This window comes from Charadrius vociferus, unplaced genomic scaffold, assembly GCF_000708025.1.
Source record: "Charadrius vociferus isolate BGI_N301 unplaced genomic scaffold, ASM70802v2 scaffold156, whole genome shotgun sequence".
NCBI classification, from domain to species: Eukaryota; Metazoa; Chordata; class Aves; order Charadriiformes; family Charadriidae; genus Charadrius; species Charadrius vociferus.
The window spans coordinates 1,277,702-1,298,821 of NW_009649042.1; the positions used below are offsets into that span (position 1 = coordinate 1,277,702).

The window sequence follows — 21,120 nt, forward strand, 5'->3', positions numbered from 1 at the left end:
AGTCATCGCAATGATGATCATAAAAGCTGTTTTTTAAATTAATTGGCCTATCATTGAGCATATTATAAAGTCTCTTCTCATTGTTAGACAGAATCCTACATCAGTCTTTCTTTTAGAGTACTGAAGCAACCTGTCCCTTGTCCTCTCCCTGTTGTAAAAACTGATGGAAGATAAGCGTGAAATAAGCATCTCTTTTTTCCATTAAGAGGTAATTGACCCAAGCCTTCAATACTAATTACCTTCTGTGGATTCCAAGATGTGTGCATAGTCATGGAAGATATTAATTGATGTGGATAGTAACAACAACAAAAAAAGAAAGTACTAACTTCCCCAAGCATAATCCCCAGGATCATGCTGGAATGGAAGTGTCAAGAGTTTTCATAGATGGGAGTGAAAGACGAGCTACTGACCAGCTGATGTGACCTTGTTAGAGGGCTGAAATCTTGCCCTACCTTGACTTAATTTCATTCTGAAGGCCACAGTAGAAAAGTAGTTACACAGTCTCACTGACACCTCTCTTTTCCCATCATTTAGCTTCCAGGACTCTCTTTTTCCTAACTCTCTGCCCTACCCAGCCTTCTTACTCCCCTCCAGCAATCTCAGCCCCCTGCAGTTCGTGCACAGACAAGATTTCATCTTTGTATCAGCGATTTGCTGAGGAGAGGCAGAAATTTCATGAGCAAGAAGGAGAAGTTGTATCCTGCTTTTAACCTTCCCCTTCTGCTTCTGGAGCAAAGAGGCTTGCTCACTCCTACATGAGATACTCTGGTGAAGGGGACCCAGTGTGGAGGCATGGACAAGTGGACAAGAGAGTACATGTTCTCAAGACTACTTAAGACTGGTGTTGCCAGTATGTGAGATAATGCAAATTAGTGCATAATGATATTAATATTGCGTGATACTGCCTACATTTCCACTGTAGTCCTAGCATGATAGCGTCATGCTGGCCACCACAGGTCTGCCCAAAGAAGCCGCTGGAACATCCATTGGTTCTGCAGAATAGTTCCAATGGAACTTGCCATCAGGAGAGCAGGGGCTCCAGGATCCTGAGACAGTCTGCTAAATGAAGAGGATAGATCAACACTGAATTATTTCTGCGAAATCTCTGTGTCTATGGGAAAGATAGTGAGTGTATGTGTGTACTAATTGTCACTATTAAGCCCTCTCACATACCAATGTCAAAGACAGACCAGTGCCGTGCTTCTCAATAGGAACAGGAAGTCTAAGAGATTCCTTCTATGAATGAGTCAGAAACACTTTTCTTCCCCTATTTGGATGGTCATATTATTGACTTAAAATGATAGAATTGTTTAGGTTGGAAAAGACCTAGCACTGCTAAGTCCACCGCTAAACCATGTCCCTAAGCACTACACCCACCCATCTTTTAAATACCTCCAGGGATACTGACTCTGGGCAGCCTGTTCCAATGCTTGACAAGTCTTTCAGGGAAGAATTTTTTCCTAATATCCATCCTAAACCTCCCCTGGCACAACTTGAGGCTGTTTCCTCTAGTCCTATCACCTGTTACTTGGGAGAAGAGATCAACCACCTCACCACAACCTCCTTTCAGGTAGTTGTAGAAAGTAATAAAGTCTCCCCTCAGCCTCCTTTTCTTCAGGCTAAACAACCCCAGTTCCCTCAACCTCTCCTCATGAGGCTTGTGCTCCAGACCCTTCTTACTTACATTCAACTTGATCTTTTAATAAGTTAAAGGTATATGCATTGAGATGCTGATACCTGAAAAATTACACAGATAAGAGTTTTGTAATTGTCTTTTATTACAGATAATTATTCTACGGATCATTTGCTCGGAACACATTAAATAATCAATCTAGGATGTGTACTACAATTTTCTGAGCAGTTGCAATTCAGGCATGAAGCCTTCCTTTTACCAGCTAAATTCTTTATACTTTGACTCATCGGGCTTAAACTTCCAGTCTACACCCGCATAATGTTCAGAATCAGCAAGGTTAGAACTGGAGAAGCTTTTACACTTGTCTGGAGCAGTGCAAGCCAAAGATGCTCACTATACCACATTTGCTAACAATCTGAATTTTCATATGCGTATGAGCTATGTAAATTAATGTGGGTATTAGGGTATAGCTGTGTGATGGGAAAATGTTTTAATGCATATCTTAAGGTTGATAACCTTGTAGATTCTCATCTACCTTCTACTTAAAATCCTCAAGAGTTTTGTGATAAGCTAGGATTAGACCTAAGGCCGGAAAAAACTTATTTCCAATCAGTAAGGAAGATTTTTTAAGTAACCTATTGCAAGTGTACGGGAAGCTTATTCCAAAGGCAAGAACGAAAAGGGATAGTGCTCTGTACTAGTGTTAATGAGTGGAGGTGGGGATCCTTATCACAAAGCTGTCTGACAACTTGTTCAAAGTCGTTAAGCAAATGCCATAGGCAGGCTTTTAAATTTACACGGCAAAGCCCAAATTAATTCTGTTGTAAAGAGAAAGCTATTAGAGTTTTGTAAGTATAAACCTTATATATCTATTTGTAATGTTTATCAGGTGAAAATGCAGCATATTCTGTTTGTCTGTAGTATTTGTCTGCAAATAATTTCCAAACCAGTTCCATTATTTGCAAATATTGAATATTTGTAAAATACTCCAGGCTAATTATTCGTGAATAGTTCATTTTAGTATTCACCATTTGTATCTGAGCAATTAGATGCTTACCCATTGGGGGAATCTAATTTAATATGTTTTAAAAATTGCTTTGCTGAGTCAGAGCTCAGCTAGTATAACCTTTTTAATTGGAAAATAATGGAGAATAAGTTATGACTGGTGCTTAATGCCACCTTATAATTACTGAATAAAATGTAGGGATATTTAAATGTCCTTCTAATTGAATATCAATCACTGAAATAATTTTAAATGCCAAATAATATGATCTTTGAACACCAATGAGCAAAATAATTTATTCAGAAATAATATACATCTCTTTCATTGTTGAGCTGATTAGAATACTAATCTTTACTAATAAATTAATTTAATTCCCAGCTCTTTCAAAATCCTTTATAAAATGTCATATCTGTAACTCATAAATGCTTATTTTAGTATAACTCTATTTTTTTTATTAATAGTGGAATGAGGAAACCTTTACAATTACTAAATACAGTTTTATATTATACTAAAAATCTTAAAAAAAAACAATTAAAAGGACATTTTCCAACTTAAGCAAGTTTATTAATGCTTTCAGTCTCCTCTGGGCCATTCTTGTGTTGAAACCATTGTTTGGAATGGAATTTAAAGAAACTATCCAGATACGAAAATTTCATGTGAGCAAATGTCTAAGCGTGAGGCAACATTGCAGTTTATGAAATACCAACGAGAGGAAAGTAATGCTCCCTTGGCTGAAAAAAATATCAAAGATTTCATAAAGTACACAGGTATGATTTTTTAATGGCTGGTAAGGTGAGGTGAGGAAAGGCTGGAGACAGAATCACAGAATGGTTAGGGTTGGAAGGGACCTCTGGAGATCATCTAGTCCAACCCCCCTGCCAGAGCAGGCGGATCTGATCTCTACTCATGCTGAAGGCAATGGGCTTTTTGCCATTACCTGTGAATGGTGAATGTCATCATGCTGTTCCATATTATATCAGCAGCAGAAGTTTTTTCATGTATCTTTCGAATCCGTCTTTTTATAAAAATGACTTTTTACTGTAAAGCTTATACAGAAGTTTAAACAGAACTTCTGGCTTTTGTTAGTAAAACTTTTTTTTTTTTCTAACCTGAAAGGTGATCAGAGAATTGGTGTACGTATAGCACTGTCTAGCAAGTATCAGTGCTAACTAATGAGCGATAGTTATTAGTTCTTATTATTAAATTACATTAACTAACATTAACTAACATAGTGCTGCATTGGCACGTCACCCAAGTTTACAAATGAAAAAATGTCGCAGAATAAAAAACTATTAAGAGCTCAGGCCTAAGCAGTTTTCCAAAAGCTTTGAAATAGTCAGATTTGGCTTTCTTTGTTGTGTGTTGTGTTTTGTAAGGGATGGTTTCCAAGGATATGGTCTTTATTTTCTGGAAGAGGAACTCAAAGTACAGACCACCTCCAGTTAATATCTAGCTGACAGATCTGACATTGACCTGCATTCAGGAGGTTTTGACAATTTTAAAAAGTAACAATATAAAGCAGGACCAGTGTTGCCAGCTAAGTGTCTTCCCACACAAAAAAAATGCATAAAATATTATTTTTATATGATAAATGATGATGATGGTTGTTCTCTCAAAAATAATGCTTTTTTTTTTTCCAGTCTAAAACATATATGTGCAGTTGGCAAGGGGATACCCTGTGTTTCACAGTCGACTTTGCTCTGGGATTTACCTGTTTTGACAGTAAAACAAAGGTAAGAGAAAAAGAAAAGAAAACATAACTCTGTTTTGTTTTACAATTATTGATGTTATCATTAACCATAATTTTTTATGTTGATCAGCAGTGGTAATTTTTTATGTTGATGTCAAGTATTCTTCCTCAAACGTACTGTACTTTTTATTTATACAGCACCACTGAAATGTAGTCAGTTTGGAACTAGAAAGGGACAATTATACTTGTGCCTTAGCATGTAAAGATAAATTTTGGAGAAATATATAAAAAAGCAATTTCCTTTGCAAGTAATAAAAGCAAAGGAAGGTTTTATTTAGCAGACCACTTGGTTTCTTAGTCATGAAGAAATGACAAGATTTTTAAAAGATCATCAGTCATGAAAAAAATTGTGTCACCTGATTCTATTTGTTTTGAAGCTGTGGATATAAAATAGGATTAATTATTCTTCCATCATAAGAAATTTAGGCCATGTCTAAAATAAACAGAACAAGGGCAAATACATTTCAAAGTCATAATCTATAAGATTAAATTCACTTATCTTGCAAAACAGAGTGGCTATATGTAAAGTGCCTACAGGGGATGGTTTATGATACACGCCAGCTTCCAAGCCCTCTCTATAATTCTACTATTTTATGTATAATTTAAAGTGATATTTTAATTTAAATTATTCTAAATGGATTTATACATTTGTTTGCCAGTAGAAGTAAACACACACACAAAAATATTTCTGCCTTAATAGAGCTGTCCTCTGAAATATGTTCTTCAACTCCAAACTGAAAGGATTTTTTTAAATATATATTAAAGAAATTCATTCGGTCATTATGAGTTAAGAGGAAAAATGCTGGATCTTGAAATATTGACAGGGGATCTAGTTTTTGTGTGTTGGTATTTTGGGGCCAAAATGCGCATATCTTTGTGCAGAGAAGTAATGACCAAGATCATTGTTACTTGAAAATTTAGACTAATTGCATTGTGTGCTATCCTATGAGGTGGCATAAAATTTTAGGAAATATGTTTGCATACCTTTCTCTGCCTCCAGTGATACTGTATTCTGAAATTGTGCTTTTTGCACAATTGTACACATTTTGTGCATAGAAAATAATCTCATTAGTTTAGGCTATATAAAATGTTTCTTTTAAATGTGAAGATTGATTGGTTATACTCCAAACTTTAAAATTATGATCTTTATAAGATCAGAAAATGAGCCATAATTAAAATTCTGTTCCTTCTGCATTGAATAGAACCAAAATGTTACCTATAGAAATGATAGGACTTTGATCCACAGTGCCTACCTTCATTATTGATGAGGAGGAGGATTTAGATCAACCTTTCTTGCTTACCTAAGGAGAAATACAGAATAACATCAGGTAGATTGATTCTGTCATTAAACTGTAAAAAATCTGGAGAGCTCAAGACATTTATTGTTCAGCTGTGTGAGAGATGGCGATGTCCTCTGCATCCTCAAGCCTGAGTAAGGCAGTAATGGGTTGCTTCCACAGTTCATCTTACTTCCCATAATTGTCAGCTGGAGTTGACTGTGTTGCCCAACACTCAGAGATTTTTCAGTATATTTCCTACAACCACTGAACAGATTGTTGAAGTGGTCAAGCAATTAACAGTTCATTAGGGACACAGCAATTTTGCTGAAAAACTGATTTTTTATTGGAGATAATGTATTTCAAATTAAAGTCACCTATTGATGCAAAGAATGGTCTTACACCTCAGCAGGTGTTCATACAAGCTTATTAAAATGAAGACCAGTCACCTGTCTGCCCTACAGCTCTAAGCCTCGATCTCAAATTTTGGGCAACCAGCTCATGTACTCATTAAAAAATTTGCTATATTACAATCAGTTAAATAATATAAAAAGGGCTTCTTATTACAAATGACAAAATAAAAAGCGCAAGAACTTTTGCTTAGGAGTTTAAGTGTCTTTTAGAAAGCTCTTCTCTAGAACAGTTTTGGGGGATTCTTAAACTTATTTGAAAGAATTACTTCACTTCATACGTGTTCTGTTCCAGGGTCATCATTGGCTTAACTCTCAGTTTTTACCATTTTGGGCTCATCATAAGCATACTCTTGTGGTCTGCTGCTGCTTTGTATCTATTTGTAGAGATTTCTTTGAACTACTTGGCTTGGTTGGTTCATCTTCCCTATCCTGTGCCTCCAGCCACTTGATCCAAGATAAAGGGATCCCAAAGTGTGCATTTTCTTCCACCTTCCATAGCCATCTACTTTTTTTCTTTTCCACTCAGTGTCAACTGTTGAGAGAGATGATGACTCCAGCAATGCCAATTATTGCTAAATTGTTTCTAAGTTCATGTCATCTCCACCCTAGCAGTTATGTTATATAGTGAACATTCATCTAACCTATTTAAATCCAAACTCACTTAAGCTTTGAATACTTTTCATATGGTCTAATTAGGCCCTCTGGACCCAGTTAAAAATCTGTTCATGAATGTAAAGTTTAAGCACCATCACAACGCTGTAGCATAGTTGGGTTTTTCTTCATCTGTTATATTTGTCTAAGTCAATGATGTTTATGTCTGCAGGGAACCAGGAGATAGAATCAGGCTTTTTGTGCCTTCTGTAAACAGTTTTTTTATTTATAGGGCCTTCCCTTTCTGACTATGAGTAGGGTTCTGAAGACCACTGGTAGCACTGGTCTACATGAAAAAAATATTTTGCAATGAGGTATATTGGAAAATGGAACATAGCAAACTTTTTTCTGTGTGTGCTTATGAAATAGCCTTCAAAGTACTTAAATTGTGTTTCCTCAGCAGTGTCCAGAGACTGAATGACATTTCAACATGTACATAGAATTTTCATTAAGATTATAGGTATTAAGGAAACGTCAGTAGGAAGTCTGGGTGCAAGTTGTTACCTTGTGTTTTTTTAAACTTATACATTTTCAGGCGATCAATAGAAATCAGTCAAATAAATACCAAAAAATGACATTGGTTTAAAAAATAATTTTCCAATATTTGTTTTTAAAAAGTATCTCTATAATATTAAAACATACCTGTCTATCTAGGATTTGCTAACAGCAGTAAGATACCATGCATAAACCTGTAGGAGACCAAGAAGCCTAGAATTCTTATATATTTTACAAAAAACAGTATCCTGTAGAGCACATCTTTTATGGTTTGTGAGACTACATTCAATAATAACATTTTTGCATTTCTATAGCTTATTTTATCGGAGGAATTCAAACCGCGTTATACACATCAGTAAATTCAGCTTTGCAACATCTCTGTAAGACATTGTTATCTACGTTACGCAGATGAGCCAGTTGAAATATGAAAGATCAAGATACGGTGTGGAATTGTGTTCATAGTGAAACTGATACAAATATCCTCACGGATCTTTCCAGAATTAAGATTTTGCCATGGATTTTGATATTATATACGCAACTGAAACGTTTACATTTCAAAGAATTTCCAAATACTTGTTTAAGTGGTGAATATTAATATTGTATCTTTTGCTTTCACATCTGATACAGAGCTGTTAATTTTATTTGCTCTGCAACCTGCCTGATACATAAACATTGATCATCAATCTATAATTCTAGGTAAGAATATGTGACAGAGTCGTTAATCAGATCTCTTTCTCTTTAGAACGTGCTTTGGAGGTTTAAGTTCTCTCAGCTCAAAGGCTCTTCAGATGATGGGAAGACAAGAGTAAAGCTGCTTTTTCAGAATCTAGACACCAAACAAATTGAGACAAAGGTAAGCAACATCCTCCATCTCAGTTTAGTAAAAAATGAAAAGGATTTACTATCAAGGCATCAAAAATTCCATTTACTATTGCACATGCATATGGTGAACTCCACATCACAGTTTATCATTTTTTTCCGATTCTCTAGAAGCTCAAGAAACAGAAGCAATGTATTATCATCGGATTTATTGCACTATTTGTACAAGCTTGTTACTGAGTGATATTGTGATGGTGTTTTACTGTTTCAGAAAGATGATTTCTGTGAAGTTTAGTCAACCTGTAATAGATATAATATCTAAAAACTGCTTTTAAAAAAGTTAACGGAAAAATAAAACTAAATGCTAAATACATTTTTAAGCTGCTATATAGTAGACTTAAATTTTTAAGCAAGTATGTGCTTAAGGTTTACCAGTCAAATAAATGATTGTGTAACATTTATTAGCTAAAAAGAGGGAATAGTCTTACAAGAGGTCAAGAAATTTCTGCAACCTATTGCTTCTACTCAGTGCTTTACAGGATCTGGAATTAAGCTGTGGAATTAATCCAGTCCTACTATAGATGAGATATTGCTGGTGTCTCTTCCTTTTCCACTAGCAATCATCAAATAAAATTGTGAAACTCAGAATTCAAATTCCCAACTGAACATCAGCAGTTTCTAGTACAGGACTGTGATTTGAATCATCTTCTGGAGGTTTGGCTGTAATGCCTTAATCTGGGCTCAGATTCTGCCCTGTGATCCTAAGCTTGATGCTGAATAAATAAATAAAAAGATAATTTTTCAATCACGCAGGTTTAAAAATAAAGTGAGGAGAACTTCAATGTGGTATGACAAAGAGGAAGGTAAGAGTGAGGTTCAACTGGGATTTGGTGGACAAAACCCAATGAAAACAAAAGAAAAGTATCTGAAGATCTATGAAAATTCTTAAATACTCGTACTTGGAGTTGTACAGGTTAAAGTCACTTATAACCACCTGAAAGGAGGTTGTAGAGAGGTGGGGGCTGACTGTTTCTCCCTGGTGACAAGTGATAGGATGAGAGGAAATGGATTCAAGTTATGTCAGGGGAGGCTTAGATTGGATATTAGGAAACATTTTTTCACTGAAAGGGTTATTAAACATTGGAATAGGCTGCCCAGGGAGGTGGTGGATTCACCATCCCTGGAGGTGTTTAAAAAAAGGGTAGATGTGGTACTTGGGGACATTGTTTAGAATTGGTTTTGTCAGGGTTAGGTTAATGGTTGGACTTGATGATCTTAAAGGTCCCTTCCAACCTCAGCAATTCTATGATTCTATGATTCTATAAAGTGATACTTTTCTATAGTGACCGTACACAAACGTGGTATATTACCTATACTGCTAATGCTTAAAAAAAGTTATAAGAATAAAATCTCTAACCTTCCTTGTTTATCGTAAAGTTACAACAAATGCAATATGTAAGTCTTTTAGTAAATTAGTTGGTATTTCATCAGTAAACTTAACTAGAGTTTTCTGTTGGCTCTACTGTAAAAGATATTATAATATCTGTTACAAAAGGTAAAATATTATAATAACTTGACTATAGTAGCAGGTCATTTCCACTTCGTTTCTCACAGTGCTCCTTGGAGACAGAAAAAGAAAACTATCATCATTTTGTACATGATCATCTGTTGCAGAGAGCTCACATAACTTGTTCCAGGTCAGAGAGGAGGATTATACTGGTGTAAAAACCATATTCTGAATCTCTGAATTCACATATTAAATTATTAGATAATCCATGTGTGTGATTGGCCAAGGCTCCCCGTTCCATTGCTTGCAATGGAATTCCATTGCTTTAATACTGGATCATTCCTCTTTCTGTTGTGGTAAACAATCTGAATTTCTTAAATTTTATTTTATTTTTATTTCTGTTCTCACTTTGATTGTTTTTAATTGGTTTTACCTGTATTTTACTCTTTAGATTAAAAAAATTGTAGATTTTAGCATTTTAATGACAATTTGATTATCTGTAAAATAATGATAAAAGTGAGTCCTAATGATAATTTTATAGCAAGTTGTGTCCAGGAGACTGATTTGTTAAAACATTAAAAATTGTTCTTTTACATTGCTCTAGTGAAAACACCTTGCAATTAACAAATTTTTCATCAATATTTGTGAGCTACCTTTAAATTGTCAGATGGAAGATGATACATGATTGATTCATACAGAATTATAACTATGTGTGTACCTAAATGTACCTATGTGTTGTAACTGTTGGAAGAGCCCAGGAAACGCTCATTAAAGGCCAGACGAAAGACTGATATTAAGTAGCTGAGGATTCATCAGGATTTCAGTGGCTGTACCTTTTACCACTGTCTCTGCACAATGCAGTGTACCCACTATGATTTCACATTAGATGGGACAAGGATACAGCTGTGCAGCCTCTCCACTTCAGATAAGTGGTAAATATATTCAGGTATATGCCCACCACCTAAATGGTATTATTTGTTAGAGTTCAGAATTACAGACTAGTTGGGAAATAACCAACACTAATACCCATAGTATAGTATAGTATAGTATCATCTACCTCATCTTATTGTACTGAAAGAGTTTCATTGAGCCAGATGGTGCTGTATGGTGAAATGCAGCCAATAATGAGAAACAGAAAATGTCATCAAATAATAGAAGTTTCATTTTTCCCGAGTAAATGAACCACTACATGTGAAATAAAGCTTGATACAGATGACTTAAGTTCACTTGGCAGTAAACAGTATAGTTAAGGTTGCAAAAGAATTTTCCAGATTATCTCTAATTTTAGATGCTTATAAATTCTTGGGCAAAAAAAATCACAATTGGGAATTCTGTTTTTGCATCTTGGTTACTAACTAGAGATAATGTTTTTTCTCCTATAAGTTTTAAGCCAAGTGCTTCTTCCTGTGCACTTGAGTTTTAGGTGAAGAAGAATACATTTTTCCATTTAAAAAGTTTTCTGATCTAAGAAGCTAATAAGGCCTAGATTCCAGTCACTTAGTTCTCCTTCAGGTCCTTCATATTGCCTGCAACTTCCCCTCATAGTTTCCCACTTCAGTACTTCCCTGAGCTTACCCTGCCTTTAGTATTTCCAGTAATAACTCCACTTCAACTCCTTGAAATCCCCCAAAAGTCATTGCAATGCATTCATATTGCTGCCAAGTCCCAGCATGTTTTTATCCAGCCTGACAATGGGGAAAAAGTTATTGCAGCTGGTTTGTAGGTATGTGTCTATTACCTGGCTAGAAAACCCATGTATAATGGGTGGCCAAGGGACCTCTGCTCCGGCTGCTGGTCAAGGCAGGAGAGGACGACGATGCCCCTGCCTTCACTTCCCTGCAGAGTGGTAACAGAACCTCCCAGTCCTTGCCAACGACTTGTGCCACACTTCCAGAAATTCAGCTCCTTTGAGGTGTCCACCTCTTCAACAAAAAGGGCAGAAATTACACACAGGTGCAAATCTGTGATTTCATCACTTCATTTCTGTAGGAATTCAGACTTTTTTTTTTTTTGAAGGGAGACTTAAAAATTCTGAAATTGCAACATAGCATCCAAATTGGTCTGTATAAAGGAGTAGCTCTGCAACTATTTTGAAAGGGACAGGAGAGTGGTTGATTATGAAGTATGTCTGGATTGTGATATTAATGTGGAGTTTATATGGGCTGTGGTCAATGCTTCCTTGCATCAGCAGTTTGGATTTCTTTGAGTTGGAGATGCCTTTCCGTGCCCCCTTGGTGGGGGGCTTTCAAACCAGTGTGCTCTTCAGCCAGATGGAACATATTGACTACACATGTGCATTTTACACATTAGAGGTTCATATGCAAAAAGATACTCGCTTTTGTCTTTTCTTAACAGTTACAACTAAAAAAAAAGACATGAAAACAAGAAGAAAAAAAATCTCTGTATAGTTTGGTAGTAGGACAGAGCTGAAGACATGAAGGCAATTAGTAATTCATAGTTTGCTGTGGAAACTGAGCAAATAGCGAATGAGAAGGATAGGTTACATGCTTTTTTGTTTGCTCCAGTTATCAAAAAAAAGAAATTACATCCCACATACAAGGTTATAAACACAAGCCAGAACATGGCAGGAAGGTGGTTGAAATATTTTTAAATTTTAGTTTTTGCACTATTTAGGAATTAGTGGAAGTTATGTTTGAGAAGTCCAGGTAGATGGGTAAGATCGCAGAGTGAGAAAACATGGCAGCTTTTTTTTTGTTTTTTCGAAGACAGAGACTTACAGACCAGCGGGCCTAACTTTGATAGCAGAAAAATAACAAAATTATTAAATAAACACCAAGATTATAGATATAGAATAAATAATTTTTAATTATAGAGAGAATAATAAAGTGATAGGAAACTATCAAGGTGGATTTTTGAGAAGAGACTATTGCAAAATTGCCTCATTTCCATTTTATGACAGGCTAACTGCGCTGGAGGGAAGCAATACATGTGATTTGTCTTGACTTTGTTAAGGCTTAAATGTGGTCGCACATGATGTTCTCATAAATAATTGTGGTAAATAGTACCTAAGTTAAGTTACTATAAAAAAATTGAGAGTGATTGAAAAAGAAATTCTAAAAGTAGTTTCCATTGTTTGCTTGCCAAATGGAAGAATATAACATACCCAAATTTGCCTGATCCAAATTCGTACCTCTTTAATTTTCTGTCTGGTGAAAGTCTTAAGCTGGAGCATGCTCAGTGAAAATTATGTCTTTATATAATATAAATTTTCCAAGTACCTTTTCCAATGAACAAAGGTGAGCAAATTTCACAGGAAGAGTAAAAAGCAACACCCTGGTGCAAAACTCATCTTCCTGCCAAATTTCAGAGTCTCAGGAGTGAGTAAATTATTTTGGCTAAAACTTTCTTTTGAAAAGTAATCTGTTGTGGAAAACTGGTATGGTAAATATCAGACAAAACATTTTATATTTGGCAAAGCTGTATATAGTTTGTGTACCTGAATACAGGATCCAGTACTGAGAAATTACAAGTAATCTTCTTAACAGCAGATATTCTTAGCCTACATGACATGTACCCTGAATTTTCAAAGTTGCTTAAAAAAAAATAATTAAGATTAATACTTCCATGATTGCATTGATGCTTTATCTCACTTAGCTAAACAGTAGCTACCTGGAAGATAAGACTTCTTTTTCCAAGCATATTTTAATTGAGCATTTCCCTTTTCTTCTCATCTTATTTTTTGTTCCTTTTATACTCTGTGGAAAAGAAAAGATGGAATTATATTTTAACAATTCACACACCCTGGGAATGGAAAGAGAGTTTATTTATCTTTCTTCACTACGTTTGCTCTTTTACTAACTTGGTCTTAAATATTTAATTGAAAAAAAAAAAAGAAAAGAAATCATAGTGTTGCTAGACTATTGTGAGCCATATTGAAGCTTCAGCTTCCAGTGCTGCCGGTCACTTACACTTCTTGTCTGTTACTCATACAACTTCAGAGCCCTGCATATTTATCTGGGGGCATCCAGTATGCTTTCTTCACTGACTTCAAGCCTCAACTCTTCTGTAATTTCAGAGTGGTACAGTGATACAGTGTGATCTGATTTTGCAATTAGACTCTGCAGCAGTTTTGCAGTAAATCCTATTCTCTTTAAAACAGGAGAACTTCAGGAGAGTGATCAAGGACAGGTCAGCAACCGTATTTCTTTCTTTAGATTTACTGTGTTCATCTGAGAGGATATTTATTCCATATTAGTACTGTGGCAAATGAAGGAGAGTGCAAGCAAAGCTTCCTCTTTACAGCAACATTAATCTCTAGCATCAATAAACCATAATCTAGCACTCAAGCCTTTCTGTATTTTTATTAACATGGGTCTTCTGTTGCTGAAGTCTGGCAGTTTACTACTGAACATCTTGAGAGCTTGAAAAACATTTGCAAGATGATGGTAGATAATAGTTAAGATTTTGCCTGTTTGACAGTATCGAACAGTCTGATTGCTGGTGGAAATTTATTTTAATGTTTTCTGGAATGGGTGAATTTAGTTGGCTGCTCTTAGACAAGCATCTCCAGAACAACCTTTCAGATAAGTTTCTTGTGCATTAGCAAAATTTGCATCTGCCAGTGCAGCATTTAAAAGTGTTTCAGATTTAGCAGTAGACAGTGGCATTTGGAATCACTCAAGCTGAAAGTGAAAAGCCAGTTCTCTTCCAGATCCCTGTAGAACACCTAAACCACGACAGTTTTAAGTGCAATTGATAGATTTACAATTCATCTGGCACTGAATGTTGGCATCATAGATCTGGTTCTAATGTTTCCAGGGTAAGAACAGCATTTTAGCTTATCCTTCTGCTCTTTGTGCAAATGACAGTCACAAAGAGGACACCAAATAAAAGTTTATAGCTGACGAAGCTTTGTCTTTGCACGTTTATAACAGTCTTAACAAGCTGTACAATACTAATACATTTCTTCTTCTTGCTGAGATACAGAACTGAATTTAGAATTTCCCTGCCCATTTTGACTTCCATGGGGATTGGCGCTAAAACATAGATATCTTTATCTGTTCTTTTTTTACAAAAGATATGGTTATCATTTCAATCACATTGAAATAGTATACTGAAGAATACAGTAGTAATAGTTGTGCTCTTGTCAACAACTAATAAACACTGAGGCTTACCAATGTCCTTAAAAAAGTAATGAAATGCACAGGGCATGATAACACTATCTGTCAGTGTCTCCATTATCTGCCTTTTATGTGATACAGGCTCATGTCTTGTTCAAATAGTGATTCAACAGCTCTCGGAAGTAATCAATAAAATTAAGTGTGTGCATGGTAATGATGCAACAGGCCTGTCAAGCTCTTTATGATATGTAATAAATCCAACTCTCATAGGTGGGTGGACGGAACAAGAACATGTATTTTTCTTACTTGGCTGTGCAGATATAGTGATTGAGGTCAGTGCAGTGTGCACATTTTTTATATTCTTAGTACCAGCAGGCTGTTTTGCAGTCTTGTCCTCTGACTGCTTTAATCCAATCTTTTATGTTCTTCTCTTGCTGTCTTCCTTCTAGTGTTGTACTTAATCCACTTATTAAGATACATATAGTAAACTGAAACAGCTTTGGTTATTGAAATATTAGACATTTCATAGATTTTCTCTAAATACACCAAAAATAAACCGATAATCTCAATTAAAGAAAAAAGCAGCAATCAAGGATAAGGCAAGCAAGCATGAGGGTGGTGTTAGTTGATAAAGGGCAAAAAAAGTGATCAGTTAGTCAGTCACCTGCCTGGCTGTGTACAGAGATAAATGTTACTTAAAAATAAATAAAAAAAAAGAAAAGAAAGGAAAAAGAAAAATAAATTATCAGAGCGATGCATTTGTTTGAAAGAATTGTCATTGGTGTTATTTTCTAGGGAAAGTTCACATTACATTCTAAACCTGAGGAGGCAAAATCGCCACCCTTAAAACCGTATTCAACACAGTCTCCTGCTAAGAGACATATTGTGTCCATGTCCTCTGAATATGCAACATCTACATTTCCCCAAGCCAGAAGGACATCCCTATTTTTTACCAAATCCATATTTCCACACCAATCCCCAGTCATCTTCCCCTTTCCCTGTTTTAATCTGCATGCAAGCTCTAACCACTGCCAGAACACCAGTTCTCCGAGCAACCTCTGTCCTGAGCCTGCACAAATCTGAACCCCAACTTCTGCTTTGGAGGTATGTGACTATTCCTCAATATCTGCACCTCACTAGCCAGCTTCAGGATCATGAAGGCAGCCAGCACAGACAGTAAACATCCTTCAAACATAAAGCACTGTTGCCTCACCCCAATTTATGTTCTCCCGTGTCAAGTACTACTGTGATAAGATGCATTTCTGGGAGCTTCTGGTACACAAGGCCTCAGGTGAACCCCACCACTCTGATATCACCATAGCTGACCACAAGCCCTGCAAGAGGACACCTCCAGAGCTCTGCTTCTCTTTTATGATCCCAGATGATTGCATCACCCCCACAGATACCACCCCCACAGATAACCTAACATGAAATCATGAAGACATGAGAGAACATAAACAAGCAGAACAGCTGGTAAACTGCATGAGGAGTACTTACATGCCGCCTATTTGGCCACCCAGCTCTATAATAACTTTCAAAACTAGCAGCACTCTTGAAAATAATCCCCCTGACTGAGGGACCTGCAGTATTAACTGGAGAAAATAACAGTGTTGTCTTCACATAAAACATAGGTTTAGCAATACTGCTCCTCTTTCAACTTTATGTAGATTATCTTTTATAGAAATAAGAGCATATTAGTATTCAAAAGGTTATTCACAGCAGATTAGACAACTTCTCTCAGATACGCAGAGGGACTATGGCAGTTTGATCCATACGCTGAACTTGGATAGAAACAAAGAGGACTCTGCAGTAGGGGCATTGGGAAGGACTGTCTCCCAGTTATGAGACATTCCCGTCTCTGCTGTTTTCTTATCCCAAAGCTCTTCACATAACATTAGAGCAGTCTGAAATCCTTCCTACAGTCTGTGTTAGGTTTCCTCTGATTGCTTATCTTGATAAACATGTAGAGATTAGAAGTACATAAATCCAAAGTGGGGAGATGGAAAGCTTTGTGAAGCACTCTCTTCTCTCAGTTCATTTGGCTCCATTCAGTCAGTGTGTTGAATGACAAAATGCGAGGTGAAGTTGTTTGATTATTTCAGTTGATTTTGGAGCACATCTAAGATTAATGCAAGTGGGTTTATATTTTAGAATTTATTGGTTTTAAAGATGGTGATTCAGGAGATGTAAACTTTTTACTTGAGCCAAGTACTGATATACTGAGGCCTGTATTATTTCATATTGAGTTGTATTTCATTAATAACCATGAGTGTGTCCTTCATTTCAGTTTTAAAAAATTTAGACAATGAGAGTTAAATAACGGCACTATTTTTTTTTCTGAAAGTGTTTATATTAATTTTATATTAATATTTACAGTAGACATCTACTCTCAAAAAAATGTATTTTGAGATTCTTATTCCCATACTTGCTCCACAACTATCAGTCAAAATAGAAAGAGGAGGGGGTTTATGCCCCTGAAAAGGCAGAATAAAGATTACATGGGATTAAATTCCCCAGTTTTAACCAACACACTTCATTTTTCTTTCAAAACGAGATCTGAGTATGAGGCACAAATGATTACTTCAGCAATCAAATGCCAGTTATTAAGTTAACTAAGTGCTTAGTTTGATGCAAGTTCTGAAGAGATTTTTCTTCTTTTAGGATAATTATTTCTCAATTTGTTGACTAGCTGGTATGCAAACCCAGAAGTTTGAGAGAGTTTTGCCTCTTCTCTCAATGTAATCTTATTTTCTTCTTATTTAACTAGGTACAAATGATAATAAATAGCACATTCTGCGTATTGGTTATATTAGTTTATGCCCCTATTTTGTTAGCGAGGAGTATTTTATGTTTGCTGTTCTTTTATAATCTTGGACGTGTCACTTTTTAATCTGTATCAGATACCAAATTATAATATTCTGTTTTAAATTGCTTATTACTTCAACTGTTGGCATCAAAAATAGCTAGGCATTGCTTCTGAATTCAGATTTTTTTTGGAAAGTTGCAGGAAAACCAGTCAGTCATTTCAGATAATTTTTGAAAGAAGGGGAGAGTCATTTCATTTATGTTAACACATTCTCAAAGTTGTGTAATTGAGAAATTCTTGTGTTTCCAGGTTCTGGAAGGAGTTAAAATTTGTTTGTCTGATGATGACCCACCCAAGACAATTTTACACATGTAAAAATCTCTGCTTACATATTCCTTGCAGGACATAGGGGCTGAAAGCACTGTTCTCTTAGGCTTCTGTGTGCACTGAGCAAGCACTCTGGCAGCAAGGAGGACAGCCTGCTGCCAGAACTTTCTCTATTCCAAGGCTACCGTGCCTGAGAAGGTCTTTCCCTGTAATTTTTGTGGATGTTTCATAGAGGCTAAAGGCATTTGTAAGCCCTGTAACACCATGGGAAGAACGTATCTTGAGAGCTTGTTGAATATCATTCCATTACTCTCATTGTCCAGTAATAATGCTTATTGTCACTTGATGCTGGAGACAGTAGTCGGTAACAGAAAATTACATTTTTCTGGGAAGAATAAATTTATTTAGTGGGAAATAAAATCCCTGAGACAATAAGCTATACGTGCCCGGGGCTGTAAAGAAACTGTGCACGTTTTTTTAAAAAAATCAGTAGAATCTCATCATCACGAACTAAAGCCCTCAAATATTGCCAGGGTGTGATGGTTTCTTTCTGCCACTCCTTGTTTCTTTCTTCCTTTGCTTCTTGCTCATTTTCCTCTGCTCCAGCCTGGCTCCCGCATGGGTTGTGGTCCCTTGGGGAGCTTTGGCTGCTCTGCCACGGAGCACCTCCTACTGCGCTGGCCTGGTTGCCTTTTTGGGGAATTTACTGTCCTTTTTTAAATGTGTTTCCCCCAAGGTGCCCCTGCCGTGGCTGGCTCAGATGTGCCCTGCGGGGGGCAGTTGGAGGCAGCTGGAACCGGCTGGAACCGGCTGGAACCAGCTGTGTCCGGCCTGGGGCAGCCCCAGCCTCTCCTTGGAAAGGCCGCCATGCAGCTCCCCCCACTACCAAAAATTTCCCAGTTACACCCAATAAAGGGTCACAAAATCATGCCCCACAAATACGAGTGAACAATTTAAGACATTCATTAGTAGTGGAACCACTCCTGCCTCGTATATACATGGCCTCTGATAGCAAAATGATGTTATGGTGAACTTTCCCAGAACAGTAACCTTGAATTCCAAATATTCTGTTTGAGGCAATTTTGTTGAGAAGATACCATAAAGTACCGTGATACGAAAAGCAGAAGTCTGGTACTTCACTTTTTGTTTAAAGGCAAGCGTAGGGATCGTGCCTTGATAAAGTACTACGTAGCCAACACGTTGTTGAAAACAAATGTTTTCTCCCTAAACCAAAAACTGTCCCAAGTGTCCCCACAGTATATGTACCAGCTGCAGACTTTAAAAATAGTAGTATCATGTAAATTGAATGTTTCTTGTGTTATATTTGTGGTCATTGTATTGAATATTGTCACTCCATTTCTGTCCGGGGAGACTGGCAAAAAGAAATTTAACTTGTGCACAGAAGACGAAATATGTTATAAAAACTCAAGGGAATCTGAGAACTGGTTAGTAGTAACTCTGCTGTTCTTTGTGAATTGGAGCATATGAATTTCGTACCCAGCTATACTTCCATATGCAGGCTGTGGTGGGACTTTACCTTAGCTTCCACCCGGCCGCTGGCCTACCAGCCCCCTTATCTGACTCTCCTTCAGAGGCTACCAAAATATGTGTCTTCCTCACCTTCCCTGGCTGGGACTTGACACCGCATCATCTCCAAATGTCCTTAACTTATCGAATACTTTAAAACACAGTGCAATATTTGAACGTTCTTACAAGTCGAACGCTTTCATTGTCCAAGCTGAGTAAAACATAAACAATGAAGTAGCACAGAGCGAAAACTAAATTGACATGCGGCACTGCCAGTGAACAAGGTATGGGTATACATCTTTTATTCTTAATACTTGTAACTTTACAGTTCCGTATAAAGATTAAAATTTTCATTTAAAGTCCATTGTTGTTTGCTGACTAGTCTGTACTGCTTTTATGTAAAACATTTATAAACCTGAATATGAATTCACATTTTCTCTTCTTTTTTTTTTTTCTCTTACTTCCTCTTTCAGGAACTTGAATTTCAGGATCTGACGGCAGTTTTACACTGTATTCACTCCTTTATAGCAGCAAAAGTGGCATCTGTGGATCCAGTATTTATAGATAGTCAGAGTATTGCAAGAAAATATATGTACAGTAACTGATATCAGATTATATGTTGTGACTATGGAAAATAAATTATTTTCTTAAAGAAAGTAGTTATTTCATGCACAATATTGCAACTTCGTGATTTTATAAGTCTGTAGTTGTGTTATCTGTAACGTTAAAAGTTTTCACAATCCGTTGAATGTTTTGAATCTATGAGTTAACAAATATTAAGTCAAACTGAATCAGTTTGTCATCTTCAGCATTAATCTAAAATTCTAAGTGAATATTCATTCAATAATATTTGTGGTGTCATTTCGATTTCTGCTCTCATGGTCATACATACTCCCCCCTTATTAGAAACATGGAATAACATTTGAAAAGTGTGTGTCCAAAATTTGGCCTCTAAGTCTGTTTTGAAAAGCGCTGGGGACACAAAATTTCTACAACCTTCACTGTAGAAAAGGACTAATTATTGAAGACAACTGCCATGGGAATTGAACTTTCATCTTGCTTCTATATGTTTGAAAAATTACAGTTCCATGATCCAGTTCTTTCGAGGCCTGAGAGTTTAGCTCTGGCAAAACACTAATTACTCTATTTCAGACCGAGGAAAAAACTTAAGCACACACTTGACTCTAAGCATATTAAGTAGCCCCAGTGTCTGCACAAGGTAATGTTAAGTATGTATTTAAATATCGTGGTAGATCAACTGAAGAGCTTTAGACTCTGCTAAGAAGCCTAACTATAGGCACTCAGTTCAAGAAAACTTGCCATAGGGTTTTCTTATTAATCAAACATCCATGAATTGTTCATTTATTCATCCATAGATTGCCTTGATGCTATCCTTTGATGTGGTGCTCTGTATGGTTAAGAACAGCTTCTTTAATAATTGTTTTGTTTGGAGGAAGATGCTCCCAGTATAGGGTGAACATAACAAAACATAAAGATTTTTCTGGGCCATCTACCTTTTTTTTTCCTGCAGCTCTAACCCTGACTTATACACAAGCAAAATTTCCATGCTAAGGAAATAATATGGCTCCACTTTTGATGTATTCCTAACCTTCCTTCTGAAATCCTCTTCTTATATGCACAGATAATACTTCCTGTTATTGAAAAATTATATGAAAGGAAGACATTTTAATCTTATGGCATATTCCCTGTAAGTAATACCAAATGTTACGGGTTTCTGTGATAGAAGTCTCAGTTGTTCTCAAGTGCAGTTTTGAGGCTTTTTTTTTTTTATTAAGAAAATAAAACATTCAAAAATCAAGCAAGAAAAATA

At 36.3% G+C, this 21,120-nt stretch overlaps 1 protein-coding gene across 1 annotated transcript in view; it reads left to right on the plus strand.

Annotated features, from left to right (window-relative positions):
- Positions 1-19,894, plus strand: part of SNTG2 (syntrophin, gamma 2) — a 183,847-nt gene extending 163,953 nt beyond the window's left edge. The window contains exons 15-17 of the mRNA XM_009887927.1: positions 4,277-4,369; positions 7,965-8,075; positions 19,763-19,894. Coding sequence (XP_009886229.1) covers positions 4,277-4,369; positions 7,965-8,075; positions 19,763-19,894 — 336 coding nt within the window. The remainder of the gene's footprint in view (positions 1-4,276; positions 4,370-7,964; positions 8,076-19,762) is intronic.
- Positions 19,895-21,120: the final 1,226 nt, after the last annotated feature.